Below are 25,417 nucleotides of genomic sequence, written 5' to 3' on the forward strand. Positions count from 1 at the left end.
GATATATATCTTATATATTATGTCAATATATTAATAGAATTCACCCAAAATATTTGTATATTATTGATTTTAATCTACAGAAACAATAAAATACATACATTAAAATAATTTTGAATATAAGTTTTATACAATTTATAAGCTTAAACTTGTTATATATTATTATACTTATGATATCTGAAAAAGGAACTGACAGATGTTACATAACATAAACATAGAATTATCATAAGGTGTCGGAAAAACAATGCATTCAATTGGTGACTGACAAACACATGAATGTTCAGCAGCAGTATTTTCCATATTATTTTTTAACGCATCAATTTCAAGAAATGTCTGAATGGATGTATGACATACATCACAAGAAATTGTATTGACAGTTGTTTTTATGAGATTTCCAGTGTGGCAGACAGGACATTCAATAGAATTATTTTGTAAATGCTGTAAATATATATTATAATCGATATCTTGCTCACATATCCATTTCACTATAATATAAATATATATATTTGTAAAATAAAACACAATTTAAAGAAAATATAATTTTAAAATTATTAATACATACTTTCTTCATCTAAGATTTCCTGTTTAATTTCATCAAAAATTTTATCTTCTTCATCCAGAGAATGAAATCCATCATCTTCCTCTATATCCATTCTTGTTAAAAAAAAAAAATGTTTTTTTTATTACATCTTTAATCATTTTTAATATTATTTAATACTAGATTTTATAAATTATCATAATTATAGAAAAGATTTATTTAACAATTATTTAAGTAAAGTGAAACATTTTTTTAGTGAAATTTGTTAAATAGAATAACAAAAATTTATTTATTATTTAGTAATGCTTTTCACTAAAATGTTGTTAAACAGAAAACTTTATAATTTGTTGAATGGAAGTTTTACTATATTTTAAAATTATACTTAAAATATTCTCAATACATATGTAATTACTTGAAATAGTTCTTCTTAAAAGACTTAAACCTTAAAATATGTTATAATTTTTTGATGTCAAAAATTGTCCACGTTTTCTACCACCACAAAATACTTAAATTACATACTCAAAAAATATATTATGGATCCATAAAAAAATCTGGCTTTTACTCATAACTGTACTAGTTAAATAAACTGACTTCACTCAGAAAAAAAATTAACCAACATAAAATACAGTGTTTTATTGGTGTATCTTAATTCACAAGTAAATAAGTAACAGTGTATCTTGATTTGTTGCTAATTTGACCAAGATGGACAATCCACCTGATTATAATACAGCATTTGATATATTTTTAAACATGAAGTTAGGTTTAGATTTAAACTACTCTCTAAATGTTCCCAATATGTCTAATATTAATCCCTGAAATGAGTGAAATGTTTGTCAAATAAGCCAAACAGTTTTTGAGTCTTTTGTTGTTCTTTTTTAGATAAATATTATTCTATTTTTTTTTAATCCTATAGCAATGTACAGTCTATTCCAAAAGTCTCAATAGTTTCATATCACCCATAATTTTTCTGTGGCAAATCAATATATTTAAATGCGTTTTTTTACGTTAATAAGTATGAAAATTCTGTACTTAACTGTTTAGTGATTCACTAGTCTATATTATTAATCAATTTTTATATTATTTCTGTAACCAATCTCAAAAAAAAAAAAAGTATTCATTTTTTGCATGTCAAAATTAAATTTGTATGAAAGTCACTTTATAGCAAACTATATGGGTAGACAAATTAAGCAAAAATACTTTACAGGTTTGAAGTATGTGTGAAAAATTTAGTGTCAATTGATTCAATAGTTCTCAAGTCAATAAACTACATACAAACATACATCAATTTATATATATATATAGTGAATCCCGGATAGATGATAATGGATTATGAAATACTTTATGGTGTCAAATGGTTAGAAGACCTTTTCCATAACAAATTTATCAAATAGTTATTTTCTTTTAGCTACCCACTCAAAATGGTTTTTAAATATTAAAGATTTACCATCATAACATGTGACTACAAAGTTGTTAAGACTAACAGTCAACAGTGCCTAATTACATGTAAACTAAATCTACTTACATTTTATTTTTCATCTTAACATTGTTTAAAATTTTAAACTTAAATGTACTATACAATATTACTGCACATATCATATATATATATATATATATATATATATATATATATATATATATATTAAGACATATAAGTAATATAGTTTAAGAAATAATTTTACTTTATGCATGTCTTGTCAATAAATGAAGTGACCTCATTTTCTCGCATTTCATACGCAACATTGCGCACTTGTTCTAAAAGAGACTCTCGTTTGTTCTTAATAATACTTTTGTACCTCTAAAAATTAAAATAAATATATTTAATTAATACATAAAAAACATATTATTAGCATTTATACTTACATGTCTCATGATATCTCGAAAATTGACATCTCGATTTTTACCACGTTTGTAATTCGCAGAGCGATTTTTAATTTTTGATTCTATACTGGACATAATATTATTGTGTCATCCAACCAACAATTTAAAATAATAATAAATGAATCAAGTTTATAAAAGATCAAAAAATAGGAAGTTAACTATGTACGTGTATTATTAATTATTATTTATGAAATTCAGTGGTAATTACTTATTACACGACAAATTAGATCTAACTCGTCAGTTGTCATGACTCATTAATATTTATTTATTACATAGTTTTAGTTAGTTTTAGAAGTTATCACTTATCATTGTATTTTTTAACAACTATTCTTTAAATTATAAAATTTGATATCAGAAATTTAACAATAATCATTGTTCTGTGGTATTATCTATTCTATGGTATTGTAATATTGTATTGATAATAAACGAGCGGGAATATAAAGACTATATAGTTGTAACTTATACAACCATAACTAGTTTGATTTAAAATTTAGTTAAATGATACCTAGGTGGCTAGATACTATGTATTAAAATTTTAAATTATACTATTAACAGTTATTAGATGCTTATTTACTTTTAAAGTAAATAAAATTGCTTTCAATTAAATGGAAAACTTTAGAGACAAGATACCAATAATTTAATCACTGGGTACCTACTGAGAAATTTAGTGATTTAGCTGTAATGGTTGATCAGAAGTTTAATAATAAAAAATTCTCAATACCACAAAAAAATCGTAAAAAATAGGAATTTTTAGTTTCTGACAAAATCAAATTTGGTATTCTGTTTAATTCGAAAACTAATAGCTATAAGCACTTGAAATTTTACCAAGCATTTATTCTCATGATTTTTTAACTATTTTGACTTTTTATTTATATTTAGACATTTAAAATGTTTTTTATTATTACGACTTATTTTTGTGTTTGAGTAAAAAGCTTGAAAATTTAATATTTGGTTCATCTTTGGTAATATCGATTTAGCAGTGATTTAACTATTGTGTTTGTAATGATATTCAAAAATAAAATATCAACGTTTAAACATTAATATTTTTTCATGTAAAATTTACTATAATCATATTGTAGTATATTATCATATAATACAACAAATTATTTAATTATTTATGTTTATTTTAATAAAAAAAATATATTATGATTAAATTTATACAATTCATATTTAGTCAATTTGGATTTAAGTTATCTCTAAAATCAAAATGAATGAATAGGCCTACCTAAATATGGTACATTAATTGTGTTACTATTTTAAAAATGCAAGTATTATTCTCTATGTGTATATCAAAAATTTAAACAAATTGAACTGTTTAAATCATAGACGTGCAAACGTATCATACTTATGCACAACCTGAGAGGACCGAAATCTTAATGCTGTGCCCCTAGGGACAGTCCTGATAATAATATAAAAAATATCTTTAAAAAATGAACTAGTGTCTCTTTGATGATTTGGCAATATTTTTATAACTGCTAAATACCTCTGTGCACGCCTATGGTTCTAATACATATTAGAAAATAATATAATATATTTATTACTGAAGTATAAATCTAGCTTGTTAATAAGTCCAGATGAACAGACTCTTCAACCATACAAATTAAATTAATTGGCTAAATAACTTAGTTTTTATTTCAAACCATATTAGCCAAATTTATAATCCGACCTGGAAATTTAACTATATTGCAAAAAGTTATCACTATAAAACTAATCAGTCATTAGTAATTATTTATCAGTGTTGGATAAAAGTAGGACTTATAGGAGTACTGTTGATTTATAACTAATAATTATCATTCAATTTTCTCATTTAAGAAAATACTTGACTTAATATTGTTCATTTCAGAAATTTTCAAATAAAATCTCGCTGTAATACTATTTTGAAATGTATGTTAAAATTTGACATTGATTATTCATTTTGTATAACAAGTTATAATGACTAATAACTAGCATATCTATTAAATTAATTTAAATAGTCAATAATATTATGATAATAAGAAACTCATCCAAACTAAATTACTAGTTTTGTACAAATATTTGATGATAAGAATTTCTAGATATTAAAACAAAACAATAATGTTATAAATTATTGGAACTATAAAAGATAATATTATTACCTTATACTTTTTTATTATGAAAGTTGAAATTAAAAATTATTATTCTAACATAAAGTTCTTAAAGACAAATTAATAAAATAATACTTTCAATTTTGTATTATTTGAAATATGATATTCTATAAAATATGTAATAATTTAATAATAACATAATAATTGTAAGTTAAAGACATGTTAAAATATAAATATCATTAGTTACATAGCAAAGAAATTAAAATATTTTCTGCTTAAATTAAAATGTTACACAATTTTTTTAAAATAATGTCTTCACTGTTTGCTTATTTTTTATTGAATTTAATTAAAAATATGCAAGAATTGTAATGTTAATATAACTAGATTATTATATAAATAATCAATAAACTTATTCAAATCATATTATTTTGATAAGTGAATATAGTAAATATGTTTTTATATGACATAATATAAATATATAACTACAAATATAAATATAACATATGAATTAAAACATTTTGGAGCAAAGTATAACTGTTACTAAAAAAATAATATAAAAAGATTATTTAAAAAGTATAATTACTTTAATATTACTTACATATACTAATAATTTTGAAAAAAAGTATTTAAACATTTGGCAAACAGGTGGTTACATGATAAAAAAAAAAAATTTTTTTCAAAATAAATGGCTGGAAATAAAAGTATATAATGTAAATAAATAAAACTAAAGCAAATTTTAGACAAATTAATGTCTGTTAAAACAATATTATTTTGTTAATATTTTAATTACAGTTTCTTCAAATTCAACTTTCTTATCAATTCGAATGTGTTCAATTCCATCCAAGCTTTTTAATACAATCCAATGAGGTACTTTTTCTTGGAGAAGATTTAAATGCGCTTTCCATTCCTCTAAAATAATAACAGTTAATAATATTATTATTTTTATTACTAGTAGAAAAGTTATAAAATAATGAAGGGAATATTTAATTACGGTCTGTCATAGCTTCAGGATAACTCTGCTTTAACTGACCAATGACTTTTTTGAATGGCATAACATTTCTTTGAAGTTGTACAAAATAGGTACGAATCCTTCTTGCAATATCTGGTAATCTATTCATCATTCTATCTTCATCTAATTGACCAACCGACCGTGTCATCAATTCTTTAGCTTTTTCTGCTTGCTTTTCCTGAATCTTTACAAAAATATTCAGTATATATTTTAAACTAAAAATAATACAAAAATAATACCTTTAGTAAAAATGAATTGGGAATCCCTTTAAGTGCTCCTTTTAAAGCATTTTTTGCGTCTGTTGTAGGAAATTTTTTTTCAGTTAAATTTTTATTTCCATTATTCATTGTTGTAAGAGTCCTGTTTAAGCGATTATTGTAAACAAACAATGCATGAGATTTATCTAGAAAAAATTAAGCAGTAATTAGTGCATTACTTAATTAATTTAATTTAAATACTTTTATAAAGTTAAATGTTAAATACCCAATAAATCTTTTGCAGTTACTATTTTTGGTTTGTTAATTTCAATTTTGGGTAACGTTGAAGGAATGATATCTTCTACTGTTTCTACATCAAATTCAGGATGCCATCTGGTTATTTTATCTTTGTCAATCACAATAGGTGGAATAAGCTTACTCAAATATTCCTGGAAATAACAAAAATAGTTATTTTAATTGAATTTAATTATTTAAATTACTATTAAATTATACTTTATGATGCTCCTTCAAAATGTCAAGTAATGCATTAGAAAATGTTTTTTTTCTCTGAGTAGTTTGTTCAATTAAGTCAATGTTATCTTCATTTACTGAGCCTAATTGATAAAAAAATTGAATAATCTAACACAATAAAATTAATAACTATTATAATATTATTTACCATAATTTGGAGTTATCACTAATTCATAACTAGATTTTTCTTTTGGTGATTTTACTAATGCATATTTAAAAAAATCTGGTACTACAGTTTTGATTTGTGCCAAGTGTAATTCAGTAAAATTTCTAAACAAAATAATTATATTATAAGTTTTACATTTACATAATAAAATTAATTAAGATATATTATTAAAATTAACTGATTACTTTCTAGTCATTTGCTGAATACCACGTTTGAGTTTATTAAATGTTATTTTTTCTTTTCTAGTAAACATCATAGACGATACAGTTTCTAAAGCTTTGAATAATTCGTCTAAAACACGGTATTTCAAAGGCAAAGGCAATGTTTTAGAATCAACTAGTGCAGAATAGCGTTTTGATGGTGACATAGCTAAAAGAGATCCAACTTCATCTAATAACTTTCTAGGCGAAACATATTCTTTGGGCTGTGTTATTTGAGTGGTCATCATAACTTTCCTTGGACTAAGCATTGACTGTGCTGGGGTGAGAAATAAAGCAGTAGGTTTGAGTTGAGAACGTTTTATAGGACTTGATCCGACTTTTACTGGGCTAGTATCAACCAAGAGATCAACTGATTTAAATGAAGATAAGTAATGAGTTTTAGCAGCTTCGACTTTAGATTCAGCAGACTTTAGTTCAACTTGTGATTGTTCTACTGAGCTTAATTTTTCTTGCAATTTCTTAAGGTTGTGTTTACGACGAACAATTTTACGAAATTCACCCAAATCCAATTCCTAAATTAATTAAACAGATATTAACTTATAATAATTTTTTAGATAAAAAAAAAAATTTATTATTTTTATTGTTTTGTTAGAATTATTTCAATTAAGTATGAACAGTTTTGGTAAAGGCTACCAAGATTAACTTTATAATCTTCATTATATATAATTGTATCATAATACTAAAAGAAATACTTCTTTAACTTATAGAAATAACTATTATTTTTAAAATAAATACAATTGATGTGAACTAAATTTTTTATTTAGTTATTAATGACATATGGATAATATACAACTATTGATAAACATACTTTACGTAATTTAGCCTTAGTTGACGGTGATTGTTCTGGAGTTGTTGCTCTTTCAGAATGAACTTCATTCTTATTTTCCGTCTCTTTTTTCTCCAAAACGTTTTCAGTGACCAAATTATTAACAGAAGCATTTAGATTATCTTGACCAATTATTTTTATTATACCAGAATCAACCTAAAAATAAATATTAAATAAATTAAATTAAATTGATAGGTAAAGTTATGCATTAATATACATAATATGTATTTTACAGAATAATAAAATATGGACAATTATTCTGTTAAGTATAATATCATATAAAATTTAAGTATAAAAAATCCATGGGTTTTATATTGTTATTTTATTTTAAATCAAGTTAACATTTACAATTGTTTTATCTTGCAATGAATATAAGTTTCAATGTTAATAATTAAAGTTGCTTGTATAACACAGGTTATTTTAATTTTATACATACAAAATGCTTACTCTCAAGAACTAAAAAATAACCAAAACTTATTAAGTTAAAGATGATGAGTATAGTCAATGGTATAAATGAAATTTTTTTTCAACTTAAGAAATGTATTTGAAAAAAAAAAAACATTTAAAAATCTAAAACGTTTTTAAGAGGATAAATTAAAGGTTAGCGACTAATCTAATTAGTGGAATAGTTGGAATCGTAGGGTTTTAAGATTTTATAAAGTATAATAAAATAGTTATTAAAAAGGCCATTGGGCAACTTTTCCATTCATTCCTTCTAATTTATTCTTCCTTCTTATTTACTTAATATTAAGAACAAAAAAACTTAACAAAATATTAAATAGGTACCTATATTTATAAATAATTTGAATTGTATATTATATACTATATTTCTATTTCAGTTTTAAATCAATTTTCAATGATCTCTATACATTATTTTAATTTTGGGTTACAATCTATTAGTAAGAAATAAAATCACATCAATTAGTAACAAATATACTGCATTGTTAAATGATTAAAATAGATCATACCGTATTATATTAAAATGATGCCTATCTATAACAGACACAGAACTATCAAAAGTATTTATCGTACAACGCTTTTTGTATTTTATAAATTATTACAAACAATACTAAAAAATATTATTCCATAAAACATTTTATTTGAACCTTTAAATCAGCCACTAGATGCAAAGCACAACAATACATTGATTAGATTAAAAATATTTTAGGTTTTATAACTTAAATCAGTTTGAATGGCCACAAAATCAATAAAGTAATGTTCATAAAAGTGACTCAATTATCTAGTACCTGGTGATTCTAATAATAGATAAATTTAACATTTGTAACATAATTTTTGGTTCAGGTTTTTCTTTTTTTATTCCATTAAACCATTGATCACATTAAGCGGAACTCATTGTAATACGATCACCATTAAAATAAAAAAAACATAATAATAATATCAGTATAATTCTAATATAATTAAGTATTAATTATATAACTAACCTTTTGTTTTTTAACCGTTTGCTGCTCAGTACAATCAAATGACAATTTTCTAGTTGGTTTATTTATTCCAATGGTATTGTTTAATAGTTCCTTTTTATGCAAACCATCTTCGTTGGTTGGCCTTTTTCTACTTTTAATGAAAGTATCCAATGTTTTTTGAGTATCCATGTTTACTTCAATAAAAATTCAATTTTCGATTGAATCACAAAATAAAAATTGAACTATGTTAATAGACTACTCACTAATCATTAATCAGTATAGTGATTAATGAATAATGATTTAACATCAATGATGGGATTTCCAATAACTATTACCTATGTAATAGCATATATTAACGATGATAACCCATGTAAACTGTAAACGTTTAACAAGTTTATTCATGTACAAGAATACTATAGAGTTTATTTACAGCGGAGTGTTTACTGTTTATAAAGTAGCTTGTTGCTGGTGATGGGAATAATCAAAAATCTTCGCGGGATTATCTTTATTCTCTAGCATAAATGATAAATTATTAATTTATAGAGGGTACCGGACTCACTGAATAAAATAGTATGTATTCAGTGCTACCGACTAGCCAATTTGGACGACTGGTACACAGTTCCCAATTTTGATAATAACGATATATACCGCTGATATCGTTCGTAGATAAAACAATACTGATAACTGAATAAAAGATCAGATCTTTTCAATAATTCTAATTTCTATATTCTATGATTGTTCTTCACCCGTTCACTTAGTTAACTTTACTTTTTACTCAAGAAAACTTTTGTTGTTTAGTTTATTATATAAGAATATTAAAGAATTTGTGGTACTTTAAAATATTTAAAATGTTGGGCATCAATTTAGTTAAAAATATTAGATATTTTTCAACCAGTTACAGTTTAAGATTAGATTTGTCTTGGAGGTCTTCGTAAGTATCTAAATATTTATGTATATATATATTCAATTTATACTGGTTGTTTCACAATAACATTTATGCAATATACTAATCCCATAACACTATTTGAATTAATAAGAAAACTGTTAAATAGTTGATTATTTTTTTCTTCATTTTAAGTATCTTTTTTATAATTAAAATTTTAATTCATTGAATGAATGTTTCCTTCTTTGCAGAATCCTTTACAATCTTACTATCTGTAATATACTTATACTCCCCAACTCCTTTTCAACAGTTTCAAATTGTCACCACAAAGCATCCATTTTTGTCTCTAGATATTTTAATATCCCTTTAAAATGTATTTTTCTTGTAATCAATTCTATAGGTGGTTTATAGGAATCCCCCACCCTGCACACTTCCTCGTTGGTTGTTTTCTTAATTTGTTATACAAATTACAACCTTTTATTCACCTTTCACTATTTATTTAAACAGGCTAAAACCCAATAACAGTTTTAAATAAGCAAAAAAAAAAAGGTGATGTTAAACAGAAAGAAAATAATTTTACATTTAACAATTATTGAATATAATATCTAATAATTGAATTATATAAAGATTCAATAGATTTTGTCTTATATATCTAAGTTTTGGTATTTTCTTATAACACTCTCCTGCCTTACACAAAGAAACCCATCATGTCTTAATACATGTCCAATCCATTAGTTTCTTCCTTTCTTTTATTTTTTTATACTTTTCTATAAATGAATTCTCCTGCTCAATGTCTTATATTTTTCAACCATGTAGACTATATTATTTAGATTATACTATGTACCTGTCTTTCATTTGTGTATTATTTATATTTTCCAAATTAATGTTATAACTTATAAAGTTGAGCTTTACCTTGTAAATATAAATTCTATTTTTATTGTCTGGCAGTTAATTGTTGTACAAAATTTAAATAAATAAAAATAGAAGTATTCTTTTTAATCATAGACTTGGAAATTTAAATTTATCATAACATAATTTTCTTATATTATAGATTTACTTTTCCATCTTATCGTAAACAAAAGTTAAAATTTAATTTACAGAAAAAAGCTACCTTTAAACCCAATGGATAGAGGTATTCTTACGGATGGCGCTGATTACATTTTTTTGGACGGACGTCCTACCCCATTTGGTATGAAACAAAAAAGAAAAATTTTGCTTCAAAGAGAATATGCTGTAAGTTTATTAACAGTATTATAAATATAAATAACAATTTAATTTAATTTAATCATTTTTAGAAAAAAATTGTTGAACTTAGTGAAAGTTTAGACATTGCTAAGGAACGGTATGCGAAGAAAGTTGGAGAAACAGAGGAACAGATAAAAAATGTATTGGAAAGAAAACTTAAGCCAAAAGGAAATAAAAATATTTAGGATACAAAGAAATCTTCATACTTTTCTTATAAGTCATAAATATTTAGGTAGAACACTTATTTTGTACAAAAAATTATAATTTAATTAATTGTAATAAAAAAATTACATAAAATTTTTTACTGTAGAACTTTTTTTGTATTTAATCAAAGTGCATTCCAGAATACACAATTATCCACATTACCTGAAATAAAAATATAATTTAAATTAATTATAATATAAATCATTAAAAATAAATATTAACTTAATATATTTCCAAACATATTAAAATAATTTTTCATAAATACTGAAATATTAGTTATTTGTATACAATATATAATTTGATAATATAATTTAAATGAAGTGTGAGGTGTATCAGTTGTATTTGTAGTATTATTTTGATAGATTTATACAAATTTAATATAAAATTGAATAAACCAATTGGTGATAATATCATGATGGTTGTTGGTCAATATTTACTAATAAAAAGTTAACATAGCAAATATAAACATATTAGAGGATGCAAATTGAATATATTGTCTCTATTTTATTAATAAATAACATTTCAAAATTAATACTCAGCACTTTTGTGTGGTCAGTTTAAATAGTGTGATTTGACTTAAAATTTTAATTTTAAAAAAGAGTAATAAGTACATAAAATATTAACATTTAATAATAATTTTAACTGATTTAAAACGATAATAATGAGAAAAAAAAACCAACCAGAGAACAGATAAATTATTTAATTTCATGTTTGATAATAGGTAAATCCACTCTAATATTAAAGCTTATAACACAAAATTTGAACTACTGAACACAAATTGTTATCCATTTGTAAAACAGAGACAACAATATAGCACTTTACAGTGTGCATTCTCTTAGGAAAACATGTGAGATATATTGGATAAATAGTATAAACATCAAAATGACACTAGAATACTATTAGTTTATTAAAAATTATATAAATTTAAGGAATTTCACCATAATTGTAAAAATATCATACATTTACCTATTAAAATATGACTATATGAGAAAGAACTTGTATAATATAGAAAAATATATATCAGAATAAAAAATCTATCAACAATATAACTATATCAAAGTTCAGCAATATTTCTGGAACTGACTAAGTACTAGGTTTTATAATAGGGACAAGATAACTACATTTATAAGGTTCAATTGATATTATTCATACCAAAAATCCTGCTAATGAAGTAACAAATCCTTCTTTTGTTAACTCCCAAGCTCCACCAAATTCTTCTTCATCAATTTGTTGAAAATTAGTAAAATATGCATATAATATAACAGCATTGAGCACTAAAAATCTAAACAATAAACAAGTAACTTATAAATACTATTATACAATTAAAAAAGTATACAAGTTCATAGTTTTAATTCTTACAATCCTAATCCAAATAGACCTTTTAGTGGTAATAGACCCCATAATAGTCCAGCAATGAGTCCAATGATTTGCCTAGCCCAATAAATCACATCCAGAAATTCATCCTTCATAAACCATTTAATAATTAATATAAATATTATGTTTTTGGACAAATAAAGATAATAATCTCAACTATTTATATTTACTTTATCAGGCCATTCTGAATTTTTTGTGGTAGCTTTTTTTAATATATCCCAAATAGAATTTTGACACGGAGTTTTCTTTTCAAATACTTTTGACATGTTTTACTTAAGGTACATAAATGGTTAACAGTAATTAGACCGTTCTTTTAAAATTATTCGTTTGAATATCAAAATATAATACCTAGGTATTCAATAATGAATTTTACTATTTAATTTTCGGTAATTATTAATTATTATTAATTAGATACACTAACTCAATTGAAATCGTCAAATCTCGATAGTCGATAAAGAGTGAAAACCGGTATCAAAATATCAAATATTCAAAATGTGCAGATAGCAAATTGCAAAATTATTTTAGAAATTAAATTTTAGCATTATCTAATCAACTTATCAACTTATAGATAATAATGATGACGAATCAAGACAAATCACCTTTTAAATTTAATTTGGCAATGATAATGTGATTTGTTATTTATTCCATGTTGAACGTACGTAATGTTTTTCAGCCATGATAGTATATAGTATGGTATTTCTGATATAATAATATATCGTTTTCACCCATAGACCTTATACTAATAGACGGTACATGGTAGTAGTTCCGGCGTCCGCACGTGAGGGCGCTGATCGAGGTAGTCATGTACACTGCACATGCGCACAAAAACCATGGGATTGTACAATCATTGTAACCGTGCGTCTTATTTATACTCACATCGCGTACTATCGCAGTTAGCTAAGACCGCATCACCCACCCGCATCCACCCCGAATGACACGTCTATTAGTTAGGTCTATGTTTTCACCACGATTAAAGATATATCTCTTTGTATGTCTTTAATCGCGGTTTTCACGGGAGCAGCCCGTTTTATCCAAAATCAACTTTTCCCATTTCGGCAAGATACCCGTTTCGACCAAAGCCATTTTAGTCCTTTAAAAATTAGGTTGGCAATGATTTTTAAATAATATAAAAAAATTCACGGGAAAAGTCAGCCCCCTACTGGCTCTATTTTTTAATGAACCCACTGATGAACCCCGACACAAAGAGTGTAGTCCGAAATTATCAGTGTGTACTGCGGATTCAAGAAGTGTGAACCTACTAAATACTAAAAATATTAACTAGATAGTAGCTAGAACCAACACACTATTCAAATTTTTAACCAGGCATAGATAAGTATACTATTAGCTTATAAAATAATAACACATTGATAGTTATCTAATAAATAATATTAAAGTGCAATTTGATTAATAAAAAAGGTTGACATTATACTAAAAAGTATAATCATACAGAAGTGGTGCAGAGTGTAGACTATAGAAGGGCTGGTGGGCATTTACCCATCACAGCACTATATCATGTAATTGAACCTTAAAAAATGGGTAGTACGACTTTCTATGAAAAATAGGGGCCCAAAAAGCTTTTAAAAAATACATATTTAATTTATAATCATGCATACCCCCGCCGTTATTTGACGTTATTAACCTAAAAAACTAAATATACGTATTTTTAAGATGGAAGCGTACTCGCGATGCCTTTAAAAACGTTGTAGCTTGCATAAAGGAATTCAAGTCGCAATAAGTTGTAATTTCCTAAAATATGGATTACATGTCGCACGATAGTTATTTAATATTTCTTCAATACTTATAAAACTTTTAAACGATTTAAACTTTCAAACAAATCATTATTATATAACATTCTTATTCAAAAGACTATCTATTCAGCTAGCGTTAAATCAGCTGCAGATAGCATGTTGAAACACTTCGATTAGACATTATATATTATACATCATAATTATTGTGTTGCTTTATGTATACATTTATTAAAATTATCTCTACTCTGTACAATATGCCGGACAAGCCAAGTAATGTTATACATACAATGTATTATTATTATAATACAGTAGATTCTTGTTATTATATTGAACGTCAATATTTTTTTTTATCTCAAACTACGTTGAAATCCCCTTAAAACTATATCATTAAACTTAAAACCAATAGCGTTTTTCTCTCAATAACTCGAAATAAAATTTATTGTTTTTCGTTATTCTTGAATACACAAATAACATTTTTATTACAGTAAGGATAAAAAATTAAACAGTAAATATAGTGACTGTGATTTTACTCGTTGGTAGTCAATATTTGTATTCATTCGTATACGGTGACCCGTCATTTGGTCCGGTATATAATAACCGGTGACAATTAATCCGCGACATTTAATCCAGTTCAAAAAGAACCTGTACCAAAAATATCCTGCTAAAAATCGTCCGGTAACAAATAAATATAAAATACAAATACAAGTATATAGAAATTATAATTATAATTTTAGAAAAATAATCTATAATATTGAAGAATATTATAGAATGTAATTAGCAGATAGTCCACCTTAAATAAAGATTACCTTATGTACACAAAGCGGTCGGAAAAGTCACGAATAAACGAATCTAATTAGCTCTCAACGTTTTATTAGATATAAATTATTAATTATTATTATGACGGAGCGTAATATCCGTTTTTTCGATTTTAGTAAAGTTGTACACCTGATCGTATACGAACGTTTATTATAAGTAACGTTATTATGTTAACATTAAATAATTCCATTTACATTCATAAAAAGCCAAAAAGGCATAAATATGCTTATAAATAAAGGTTTTTTTTTATAAAGTATTCATGATGGGTACGAAACAAAGGTAGTGTTGCATCAAGTATAAAAAGTTGTCATGTAAAAGTTGATGTCACACAACAAAGAAATATGAAACGGGGAAGTACTTAAATGTGTATACCAAATTAATAGAAGCAGAAACAGGATCTCCAAGAAGTAAAACTAGAAAAAATTATTATGGGTGAAAATAATCCTACAAAAAAAAAAAGAAAATATAAAAACATATACCAACGTCTTAAAATACAGTAGAAAACTGAAACTACAAATATCAATACATATATTTGAAGGGTATCGGCGTATCGCTTATAATTTTAATTTCTAAACATTTTTATTCTATATTACTTTTATAGTTCCACTATATTATTTTATATTATAATGCTTTAAAGGCTTAAACAATTATTTTTAATTTATACATTAACTGATTATTATTTTTTTACTTGAAGTTTTTATAAATTATGAAAATAAAATAATAATTCTAATTTCTAAATATCTATATTTTATATTTATTTGTTACCGAACGTTTTTTAGCAGAATATTTATGGTACAGGTTCTTTTTGAATCGGATCAAATATTGTGGATCAATTGTCGCCGGATATGATTTACCGGACCAAATGAAAATCCGTATAAAAATATATCCGTTCGCCAAAAATTTTGAAATGCCTTTTATCAAATTTTTTGGTAAAAATTATTAATTCATATAATATGTACGATATGTTATATACTCTAACAGGTGTTTGTATGGGAACTTTATACTATTCGAAGTTCGAATTTATACAAATTTTGATTTCACTTGCTACGTGTACATCATCCGCGAACCGACATGGCCGGACTGCGGATATACCTGATAGGTTTAGATGCGTGTAAATTGAACTTCCCCGATGATTATGAATTACTTAATACTCAAACATGGCAATCGATTTAAACATTTTCTCCTACAAAATAGCATGAAAAACAAAATAAAAAAAATATATAATGAATAACAAAGAAAACGTAAAATATGTATAGCAAAATACAGCAAGTTAATTAGAAGAGTGAGTCGGTTCAGCATTGATAATTTTCATTATTCTTATAAGTGGTTCATTAGGAGAATAGTTTGTGTTACACTGTTACAAAAAGGAATATAAAACCGATAATTATTACATTTGGCCAATGTATGAGTAGGAATATATTTCACCTGAGAGTAAATTAGAACGAAAAGTTAAATTCACGTGTACTCTTATATCAGTCAACGTCGATAATTTCAGAAAATAAAGGACTGGAAAATAATCATGTAACTAGTGCGAGTGATGCTCAATTATTGAAATGTATTTATTGTGAATTGTGATATACCATATACGCTGACAAGGCCTCATAATTCGTTTTTCATGTACTTACCTACCTAGTTTATATACCTATCCTATCCTTGTTGTATCCATCGGCGTAGTATTTACAATTCACTGCATGCGTTTAATGTTTACGATGTATCAACTATTTTTTGAAACATTATTTAATACGTATTTATAGTATTTATAGCGCATATGCAGTTCAATATATCGACCATGAACATATTCATGTAACTCTATATACAAACGAATCTTACGTTAAGTATAAATAAATATTAGATATTAACGATTTTATCAGTCATTATTTCGTTAATTAGGTGAAATAATGTAAGTAGGTATTATATACTTGACAATATAAAAAAGAAGAAACAGTAATTTGTTATATCAAAAGAGATATTTTATTAACATTTTTAATAAATAGAAAAAATGTGGCTTACTGACTCACGCAGATAAATACATTTTAAATTTCGTAATAATTATATAAATGAAAAAAAATCCGGTGGCTCAGTGGCACAAAATTTAGTATAAAAAAAGAACAAAATGTTTTAAGAAAAACATTTGCATAATAATTTAATATAATATAATAAAAAACGTCAACAAGTGACCATGGTAATGAATGATTAATAAAATAATTGATATTGTATAGTTAACTACCTTTAACTAATAATGCCTGTATTTAAAGCTAAAATGATCAATTAATATAAATATAATAATATGCGCATTATGTGTATCGCATTACTTTATTTGTCCGGCGCACTGTACAGACAATTTCACTACATTTATGCGTAGAGCATTACCTATACTATAAATGATAATAATATACTATATTAATAATGTCTAATAGAAGTGTTTTAACATACTATCTGCAGCTGATTTAACTTGACACTCGTTGTAGTATACCGTTAGTGTTAGTCGAAAACATAATAATATATAGCTGAATGGATATTTTTAGTTAAAAGTATTTTGAAAAAGTATGTTAGGTCTTATATAGGTACTAATTATGTTCTTTTTTTGTTAGAAAATTTTAATCGTTTAAAAGTTCTATAAGTATTTGAAAAATAAATGACAATATACATAACTAAAAATTAGTTAGTGTTGATTGAGTGACGAGTGTATTGGAACACTTAAAATCATATATCGTTTTGGTGCGTTAAATGTATAAGCGCTCAACAAATAACAATATTCACCATTCGTCTTGGTATGTAACTTGCGTTGCCATCACAAATATACCGGTCGTCCGTGCGTCGACCTCGTGTGTTATCGTCGAAAAGGACGACTGCGCCACACGGAGAAAATGATGCAATAAGTAAACTATCTACTTATGTCTGTATAAGTCAACTACGCACGTTATTCGGTCACCCAAAGATGACTCTAGTGTTATGGTGGTTAGCTGTAAAAGCGCGGTTAACGACGCTCTGCCCGACTACAGTACCAAATATTACGGTGATAGTGGCACGTTACGACGATGGCGACGGCGGAAATTTTTCACAGGTCAACGACAATCCCAATCGAATTACCGGCCGGTGATTAGGCAGCATTCCGAGCGCATGCAGATGCCGATGCAAATTAATGTACCCCGTTTAGTCCGTGACACGATGTCAGTGATGTAATTATGTCACTACAATATTTTGATAAATAATAAATTAATAAATAAATATATACCGTCACCACAGCCACAGTCAGTATACATATAATATATGTATGGATCTCGTTTTGAGTCGTTCAGTACCGTCGTGTCGTCGCAACTGTAGACGTCGCGCGTCGTCACTGGCTCACTGCAGTACTCAAAGACATGCTGCTCACCATTGGTTGTGAGTTTCCGTGATCCCATATCACACGATATTATTTGATTTATTTTTTTTACTTTGACAATATCTTAGTGAGACGTCTCCGACACCGACATTGTATTTTTGTACGATCGCAAAATACCTTTTGCGATTTGGATCGGCTTCTCTATTATCGGTCGCCGTATTATTTGTATGCGTCCCCGATTGCGTTCGGCCGTGCGTCCGAGTGTGCCACCACTTCACGGCAACCCATACTCGGTGTTAAACGCTTCAATACGTTTTTAATGTTTTTATCATTGTTGTCCGGCTTCTTCGCCGGCTGTTCCATCGCCGCACGCCAACTCCTCTTCCGTATGTCGTTACCTTTGTACGTGTGCATGCAGTACACGCAGTCTCGCTCTAACTATACCGTTATTCATGACGTTTCGTGTCCATCAAGCAGTCGCGGTCGCATTGTTCCGTAACGATTAATTGTCGAGCTCTCGTAAATTAGTAACAATTGTCATAAGTGCTATTGGTGTCGTTACGGCAGTATGATTGTTGTCCGCTCCGGTACCGCGAGCCATCACCGTGTCGCCATCGCCGACGGGCCGCGCGATTGTAAAAGGCGGGTGTCGTTGGGCTGGCCACCATGCAGAGGGGGTCTAACGCGTCTATATAACCGACCGTGCGACACCCGTGAACTCGGTGATTTATCGTCAAACTCTTCTTTTTCGTACCACCGATCCTGCGTCGCTGTAGTCGTCCTATGCGACGGCTTCGTCTAAGAACCACAATTTTACGTATGTCGTCGTCGGTTCGTCAACGGCTACATTGTATCATTCTATAATTCCACGCTGTTAGTTTACACTTAGGATGACGCCGACCGGTGCTATATATATATATCAGTCACCATATACACTGATACTAACTGATTATAATATGTTGTGTGCACACGTCTCGGATGATTGCTGGTGTAGCATTACATAAACTATACATATATGCGACAAGTCCGTCCCAAAAAACGTCGAGATACCTACTGTCGAACACCTAATTGTTTTTGTGCGTCCGTGTGTGCCACACTGCCGCCACACAGTAGGTTTTTTATGTTGGCCGCAGGTTGCACTAACTTCCGCTATAACACAATTATTTAGTGCTCAATTAGTGCTATTCAACCGATCAAACGTAACGTTTTTGAAATTAGTGCTATACTCAGTTAAAAGTTACATGGAGGATTACCTATCTCCGGTGCCGGCGCTAGGTATTGCGGGGCCCTAGACAAGGTATTAGCCATTAGATACCCCAGAGTACACCATTCTAATATTATACACATGTGATGTGTAGTATATAATAATTTATAGACTTATAATTTGTTAATTTAAATTGTAATTAAGTAAAATGTCAATGTGTCTCACGGTATTAAGATTATAATTAAAAATCGCGGGGCCCTGGACATTTGTCCCATTTGTCCTCCCCTAGCGCCGGCACTGCCTTTCTCCGCTAATTTCACGTAGCTAACTCAGCACCAAACATCAAGTTAATTTTATTCAAAATTATCTAAATTAAATTAATTTTCGTCCGAAGAATAATGCAAGAATAGTTCAGAATTTTAGGATTTTAGAAAAGTAGGTTTTTGATAGTTGGTACTTTGATACATCATTTTAAATTTGCCAGGTATTTTTTTCGAGCGTAAAGAAAAACTATCTAATAAAAAATATTATGTGTCTGGATTTTGGAAATTAGAAAATTTTAACTTTAAACTAGGTATGTTAAGTTACTTTTTTTTCAAAGATTTCAAAGAATTTTAACTAGACGAGTTAACGAAAAAAATATGAGTAACTTTTAACTTGACTTAACTTTATTATTTTAAAATAACTTATTTTAACGAGTATAAAATAAAATTCGTTAACTTGCCCAGCATACTTGTAATAGTTGTATTATTACTATCAAAACCTTCTAGTGTTTTAACATTTTATCGAATGGTCTAAAATACATAAAAGTTACAAATGTTACCATGTCCTTAACTAAAGGAATTTTTAAAAATATTATATTATATTAACTAAATAAACAATTATCTGAAAAATTTAAATTATAAAATAATGGTCCAAATTAATATTTTTTAACTGTTTGCTTTTACATAGATATAAGTACTATGAACTATTATAACATAAAACGCAGTGTTTAAGATGTCAGCGCACTATTTGTTTTCTCACTCTAACCCACGCACAACATAACAAATTTTAGGTTCACAATAATAACTAATAGTATAACCATATTCATCTTTTAAATTAGAGTGAAATGACCTCTAATAAAATTTAAAGTTAAAAACATTTAGGGCATCTCATAAGCGAGTTATGCATTTTTTAAGATGCTTTTAAGATTTTTTAAGAAGACCACCTAACACATCACTTCTAAACACAAATATTCCAATATCTTTTGTTTTATTGGAAGATCAAGAACCATTGCTTTTAAAATATACTGTAAGTGTATTATAAAAGGTAATAATTAGGACAATAAAAAAGATTTCTTTATCCATAATAATTAATACTGTTCTTGGTCTCTAGTATAAAAGATATATATAATAAATGTTATATATTGACAAGGTTTGGTATGCCAAAATAACTTTGTGAAAGATAAAATATGCCATCTTTACAAAAAATAAAAAATTGTAGTATAATACCTAATAATACTGCAAAAAACACTATACTTTTGTATTAACATATATATATATCAAAGAAGCAAATAGCAATACAATAATAATAATCATAATTTACATAGATTTGACTAACATGTACTTAATCAGGAAATTTGTACATTAGCATGTTTTCAACATTCATAACTCATTGATTAAAAGTTGTGAAATAGATTATATATAGAGAATGGAGATTATATATATATATATATAAGAAAATAAATGTATATTTGTAATCAGCATTTTTTCTTAGTTCTCAACTTTTTGGTTTTTTATTTACTTAGTTTTTTATAACTTTTCTTCTTCTTTTTCAATAACTAAACTTAAACAATTTAAATAAGCCAATAAAATACAAAAAAAAAGAATAATCAACTTTTAATTACTTGATTTAGCTATTTTACTTTAGTCATTATCCTTTAGGTTTAATTAACATTTAAAGTTTATTAAATAGATATTAACACAGATATTAAAATGTATAAAAATACAAATATTGCTTTATAGTGTGTGAAAATTCACAATATATTCAAACAATTTATTTTAAAAATGCACACAAAATTATTGTTTATATTAAAATAATTAATTATAATTAATAAGTACATAGGTAGTAGGTACATTGTATAAGTAAAATATTTGGTAAAAATAAACATAAATGAGTACAAATAAGTCAAAACTTGTTAAATAAAAAATGCATCTATTATTATTAATGTGATAAATAAATAATCATATAAATACAAAAATTAAGTACAATTGTTTTAGGAATAAAATAAGAATCATAAGAAATATTATTGAATAAATTTAATTATTAACCTCTAGTGATGTATTCAGTACAGTTATAATTTTTTTTTAACCATCCAAAAATTAAAAATTAATTAGTTTAAACATAACAACTAATACATTTTAATGTAGATTAAAAAAAATATTTCATAATTTTCTAATATAATAATGAAATTTGGTAATAAATAAAATTTTACCAAAAATATTATTACTGTTTAATAATAAAACTATTCCACATGCGCAAATATTTAGTCTTATACCATGTACATCACTAAAAGTTAATAACCAAAAACCAACTTATTCAGAATATTTCTACATTTTATTTGACAAAATGTACCAGTTTAAAATAATTTTTATACATTTCTATGATATTAAAAATACTGATCTAAAATTGTTATGATAATGTTGATTCTAATTTTAAGATCATTAACTGTATTAACTGTTTTTATATAAAAATAAATAAATATTATTTTAATTCTTAATATTTGCCTTAATTAAATGTTAGATGACTAGTAGAGTAATAAAATAATAAAAAGTCAGTGTTCTGTAGAATAAAAAAAGTGTTCAGTACAATATTTTATACAAACATTCAATGTCATTACAGTCATGGGTAATTTACTAAATAGATTATACACAATATATTATTTAGAGAACTTTACTCAAATATTTGTATATCTACACACATACAGAGTACTTTATAAATAAAATAAAAACATTTTAATAATTATATGATGATTGATATTTTATCATATTGATAAACTAATTTAATCTTCATGAAAAAGATGTTCAATTTACAACAAACAATGAAATTAATAACTTATATATATATAAATACAATGAGTTCATTGAACTGACATAAAACTGTGATTATTTAAGTATTAAAAATATCATTGTTAGTGAGAGACCTTTCAAACAAATATTTATTAGCTAATAAAAGTTGATGACAGAGACAGTTGATTTGTTCAACACAAAATTTAAGGGAATAGGTGAAATTGTTATAAATTAATACACAAGAATAATCAGTAGAAGTTTGTATAGGAAAGTTAATTGTATTATTTGTTCCATAATTGTTCATTTGCGTTAGTGTTAATTAGATATTTATATCATTCCTTAAGAATTTAAGTAAAAATGTTATGAATATTTAAAGCTTTCTAAGAAAACAATGATATTGACATTAATATTATAATTTGTTAACTGGGTGAATAACAAAATATTAAATTAAAATAATAATAATAATAATAAAATAAAATAAAAATAAATAAATAAATAAATAAATAAATAAATAAATAATAATTATAATTATTTTTTATGCACTTAATAAATTATTTATTTTTGTTATTAATTGTCTTGTAATTTATTTTAGATATAAGATATAATATTCTTAGTATAGCCTCATATAAATATTTATATAATAGTATAATCATTTGTCTTATTAAAATGTCTTAATTGACAGATGGTCAAGTATAAAAAATATGATTTATTAATTTTTATGCTAACATATTGTATAATATGTATATCCAGAAAGTAAGTTTCGTAGGGAAAGAAAAATAAATAAAATATATATTTAAAAATAAATGATTGGAACGTTGAATATAAATAAGCTTATTATAAGTTTTTTTTTCATCATAGTTGCCATCATTCTAAGCACTTATTATAATGGAACACTAGTTTTTGTATACCTTCAACATAGAAAGATGATGCCTATGATTGCAACCATGTGTTGAGAAAATCGTTTCATTTATAAAAAAGATAAAAATAACTAGGTGTTAGGTCTAGGCTATAGGATCAAACTGTTACCATGCAAAATCCACAAGAAGTTGTAGTAGAAAGCAGAACTTAATTTCTGGATATACTTCTTATACGTAATATTTTTTTTTGTATTAGAATGTTAACTGTTAATTTAAAATTTGTTTATTTTTTTAAATAAAAAAAAAATATTTATTTATACATATTATCATTTTCAACCTGAAATATATATTTTTTTGAGAATAAAAATAAAAATATAAAAATTATATAGATATTAATTTTATATGTGACCTACCAGATAGCGTTATTCATCTGTATGTGAAATAGTGACCTATCAAAACATTCTTTTTAAAAATTATAGATAATATATCTAACAACGCCATACAAATTTTACCAATATTAATTATGTATTTTTCATAAAAAAAAAATAATAATTTTAAACATAAAACAAAATAAAAATGTATACCAAATATGTTTGTACCACATTATTTTTGTATACTATTTAAAATTACTATTAGTGTAAAAAGTCACAGTTAAAAAAAATCATATAACTGGGTTTACAACTATTACTATTAATAAAATTAAAAGATATAGTTTAAGAAATACTTTTTTTCTGTCCAATCCCTCAATTAAATGCCCATGCAACATAGTAGTTCTAAATGTTTTTTTATATCAATTTAGTTTCCTATATACCCATACTTTTAATATCTTTTGTATGAACAACTTTTTTTCATATAATTGATTGTTTTATGATGATCATCATCTTAATTAAACAAAGCTCTATTCATCTGATATTACATTAATATCAACAAATAACAGAAGCATATTAATATATTATATAATGGATATAGTTATTGCTACATAATACATATCAATCATCTTAGTAGATCACATATTAAACTTAATAATACCAGTAGGCCATAAACAAGATTCTGTTACATATAGGACAAAATATATCATATAAGTATGCTTAAAGCCTGCAGGTTAGGTTAATTATTTTTTATAGATGTATTATGGGACGGATTCGTATTTGAACAAAGTTAAAATATTTGAAGCCAGGAAAAATAACAAATTATTTATTTTAAAGTTATTTAAAAAAATCTTAATCATGTCACTATGATACATTTGATTTTAGAGTAAAATTATGCTTATATAATGTATTCATATGTCTACATTTAAAAAAATTAATTCACTGATTAAAATGAACCCTAGAACTTTAATTAATAGAAATTTTGTCTTGTTATAAATTTATAACGGTTTATTAGGGTTTTGTGTTGTCATGTAGAATACGAGTAATTAGAAAATATTCTACAGAATTAATTTTTTAATATAACTCAAAAACAAAAATGAAGAAAAAGTTATTAATAAGAATTTTAAATCAACAGTTTTCTTTTATAGCAACAAAAGCCATTTTTAATAATAAATATAAAATGTTATAATTGTTGGTTACTTATTTATTTATTTATATTAAATAATTATTAATGAAAAAATATAATTAGTTGCATAATTTCATTATTTAAATTGCAAATTGTGCATTACAGTATTTGTGTATACATATTCAAGAATTTGTAGTCAAATAATTCCTAAACTTAAGTTACTTTTCATAACTAAAGTTTATTGGTACATTCAATATTTAATTTTAAATTATTTGTACAATAAAATGTATACAGAAATGATATATATTTAATTTTAAAATGTAATGTTACTTATGTAAAATTTAACTGAATACAGTTACTGTATTATTGTAAT

General features: G+C 25.5%; 4 protein-coding genes across 4 annotated transcripts; 1 reads left to right on the forward strand and 3 right to left on the reverse strand.

Moving 5' to 3' along the window:
- Nucleotides 1–47: 47 nt before the first annotated feature.
- LOC113548536 lies at nucleotides 48–2,719 on the reverse strand. Its single transcript, XM_026949476.1, has 4 exons — nucleotides 2,396–2,719; nucleotides 2,215–2,330; nucleotides 560–651; nucleotides 48–482 (listed from the first exon to the last, which is right to left on the reverse strand). Exons 1-4 carry the CDS (start codon nucleotides 2,486–2,488, stop codon nucleotides 166–168), a joined length of 618 nt encoding a protein of 205 aa, XP_026805277.1. The 5' UTR covers nucleotides 2,489–2,719; the 3' UTR covers nucleotides 48–165.
- Nucleotides 2,720–5,117: 2,398 nt separating this feature from the next.
- Nucleotides 5,118–9,334, reverse strand: LOC113547846 (DNA replication factor Cdt1-like). The gene is made up of 10 exons (XM_026948380.1): nucleotides 9,183–9,334; nucleotides 8,869–9,041; nucleotides 7,409–7,582; nucleotides 6,565–7,112; nucleotides 6,362–6,483; nucleotides 6,196–6,296; nucleotides 5,969–6,131; nucleotides 5,725–5,888; nucleotides 5,468–5,669; nucleotides 5,118–5,385 (listed from the first exon to the last, which is right to left on the reverse strand). Exons 1-10 carry the CDS (start codon nucleotides 9,247–9,249, stop codon nucleotides 5,243–5,245), a joined length of 1,857 nt encoding a protein of 618 aa, XP_026804181.1. The 5' UTR covers nucleotides 9,250–9,334; the 3' UTR covers nucleotides 5,118–5,242.
- A 189-nt stretch (nucleotides 9,335–9,523) lies between these two features.
- LOC113547868 (39S ribosomal protein L52, mitochondrial) lies at nucleotides 9,524–11,287 on the forward strand. Its single transcript, XM_026948416.1, has 3 exons — nucleotides 9,524–9,778; nucleotides 10,831–10,963; nucleotides 11,026–11,287. The coding sequence occupies exons 1-3, from the start codon at nucleotides 9,696–9,698 to the stop codon at nucleotides 11,158–11,160; spliced, it is 351 nt and encodes a 116-aa protein (XP_026804217.1). The 5' UTR covers nucleotides 9,524–9,695; the 3' UTR covers nucleotides 11,161–11,287.
- On the reverse strand, nucleotides 11,217–13,081 carry LOC113547867 (uncharacterized protein RAB5IF homolog). The gene is made up of 4 exons (XM_026948415.1): nucleotides 12,724–13,081; nucleotides 12,539–12,642; nucleotides 12,332–12,461; nucleotides 11,217–11,341 (listed from the first exon to the last, which is right to left on the reverse strand). Exons 1-4 carry the CDS (start codon nucleotides 12,817–12,819, stop codon nucleotides 11,300–11,302), a joined length of 372 nt encoding a protein of 123 aa, XP_026804216.1. The 5' UTR covers nucleotides 12,820–13,081; the 3' UTR covers nucleotides 11,217–11,299.
- Between the last annotated feature and the right edge of the window lie 12,336 nt (nucleotides 13,082–25,417).

Source organism: Rhopalosiphum maidis, chromosome 1 (assembly GCF_003676215.2).
Source record: "Rhopalosiphum maidis isolate BTI-1 chromosome 1, ASM367621v3, whole genome shotgun sequence".
Lineage (NCBI taxonomy): Eukaryota > Metazoa > Arthropoda > Insecta > Hemiptera > Aphididae > Rhopalosiphum > Rhopalosiphum maidis.

Coding starts and splice junctions, on each gene's coding strand:
- LOC113548536 (XM_026949476.1), bottom strand. CDS start 2,488: ATGTCCAGTATAGAATCAAAAATTAAAAATCGCTCTGCGAATTACAAA. Junction 2,331..2,395: donor TTCGAGATATCATGAGACAT/GTAAGTATAAAT, acceptor TTTAATTTTTAG/AGGTACAAAAGTATTATTAA. Junction 652..2,214: donor ATTGACAAGACATGCATAAA/GTAAAATTATTT, acceptor TTTTTTAACAAG/AATGGATATAGAGGAAGATG.
- LOC113547846 (XM_026948380.1), bottom strand. CDS start 9,249: ATGAATAAACTTGTTAAACGTTTACAGTTTACATGGGTTATCATCGTT. Junction 7,583..8,868: donor AAACGGTTAAAAAACAAAAG/GTTAGTTATATA, acceptor ATTTATTTTTAG/GTTGATTCTGGTATAATAAA. Junction 6,132..6,195: donor TTTTGAAGGAGCATCATAAA/GTATAATTTAAT, acceptor TGTTATTTCCAG/GAATATTTGAGTAAGCTTAT.
- LOC113547868 (XM_026948416.1), top strand. CDS start 9,696: ATGTTGGGCATCAATTTAGTTAAAAATATTAGATATTTTTCAACCAGT. Junction 9,779..10,830: donor GATTTGTCTTGGAGGTCTTC/GTAAGTATCTAA, acceptor TTTAATTTACAG/AAAAAAGCTACCTTTAAACC. Junction 10,964..11,025: donor TGCTTCAAAGAGAATATGCT/GTAAGTTTATTA, acceptor AATCATTTTTAG/AAAAAAATTGTTGAACTTAG.
- LOC113547867 (XM_026948415.1), bottom strand. CDS start 12,819: ATGTCAAAAGTATTTGAAAAGAAAACTCCGTGTCAAAATTCTATTTGG. Junction 12,462..12,538: donor GGTCTATTTGGATTAGGATT/GTAAGAATTAAA, acceptor TTTATTGTTTAG/ATTTTTAGTGCTCAATGCTG. Junction 11,342..12,331: donor CTTCATTAGCAGGATTTTTG/GTATGAATAATA, acceptor TTTTTATTTCAG/GTAATGTGGATAATTGTGTA.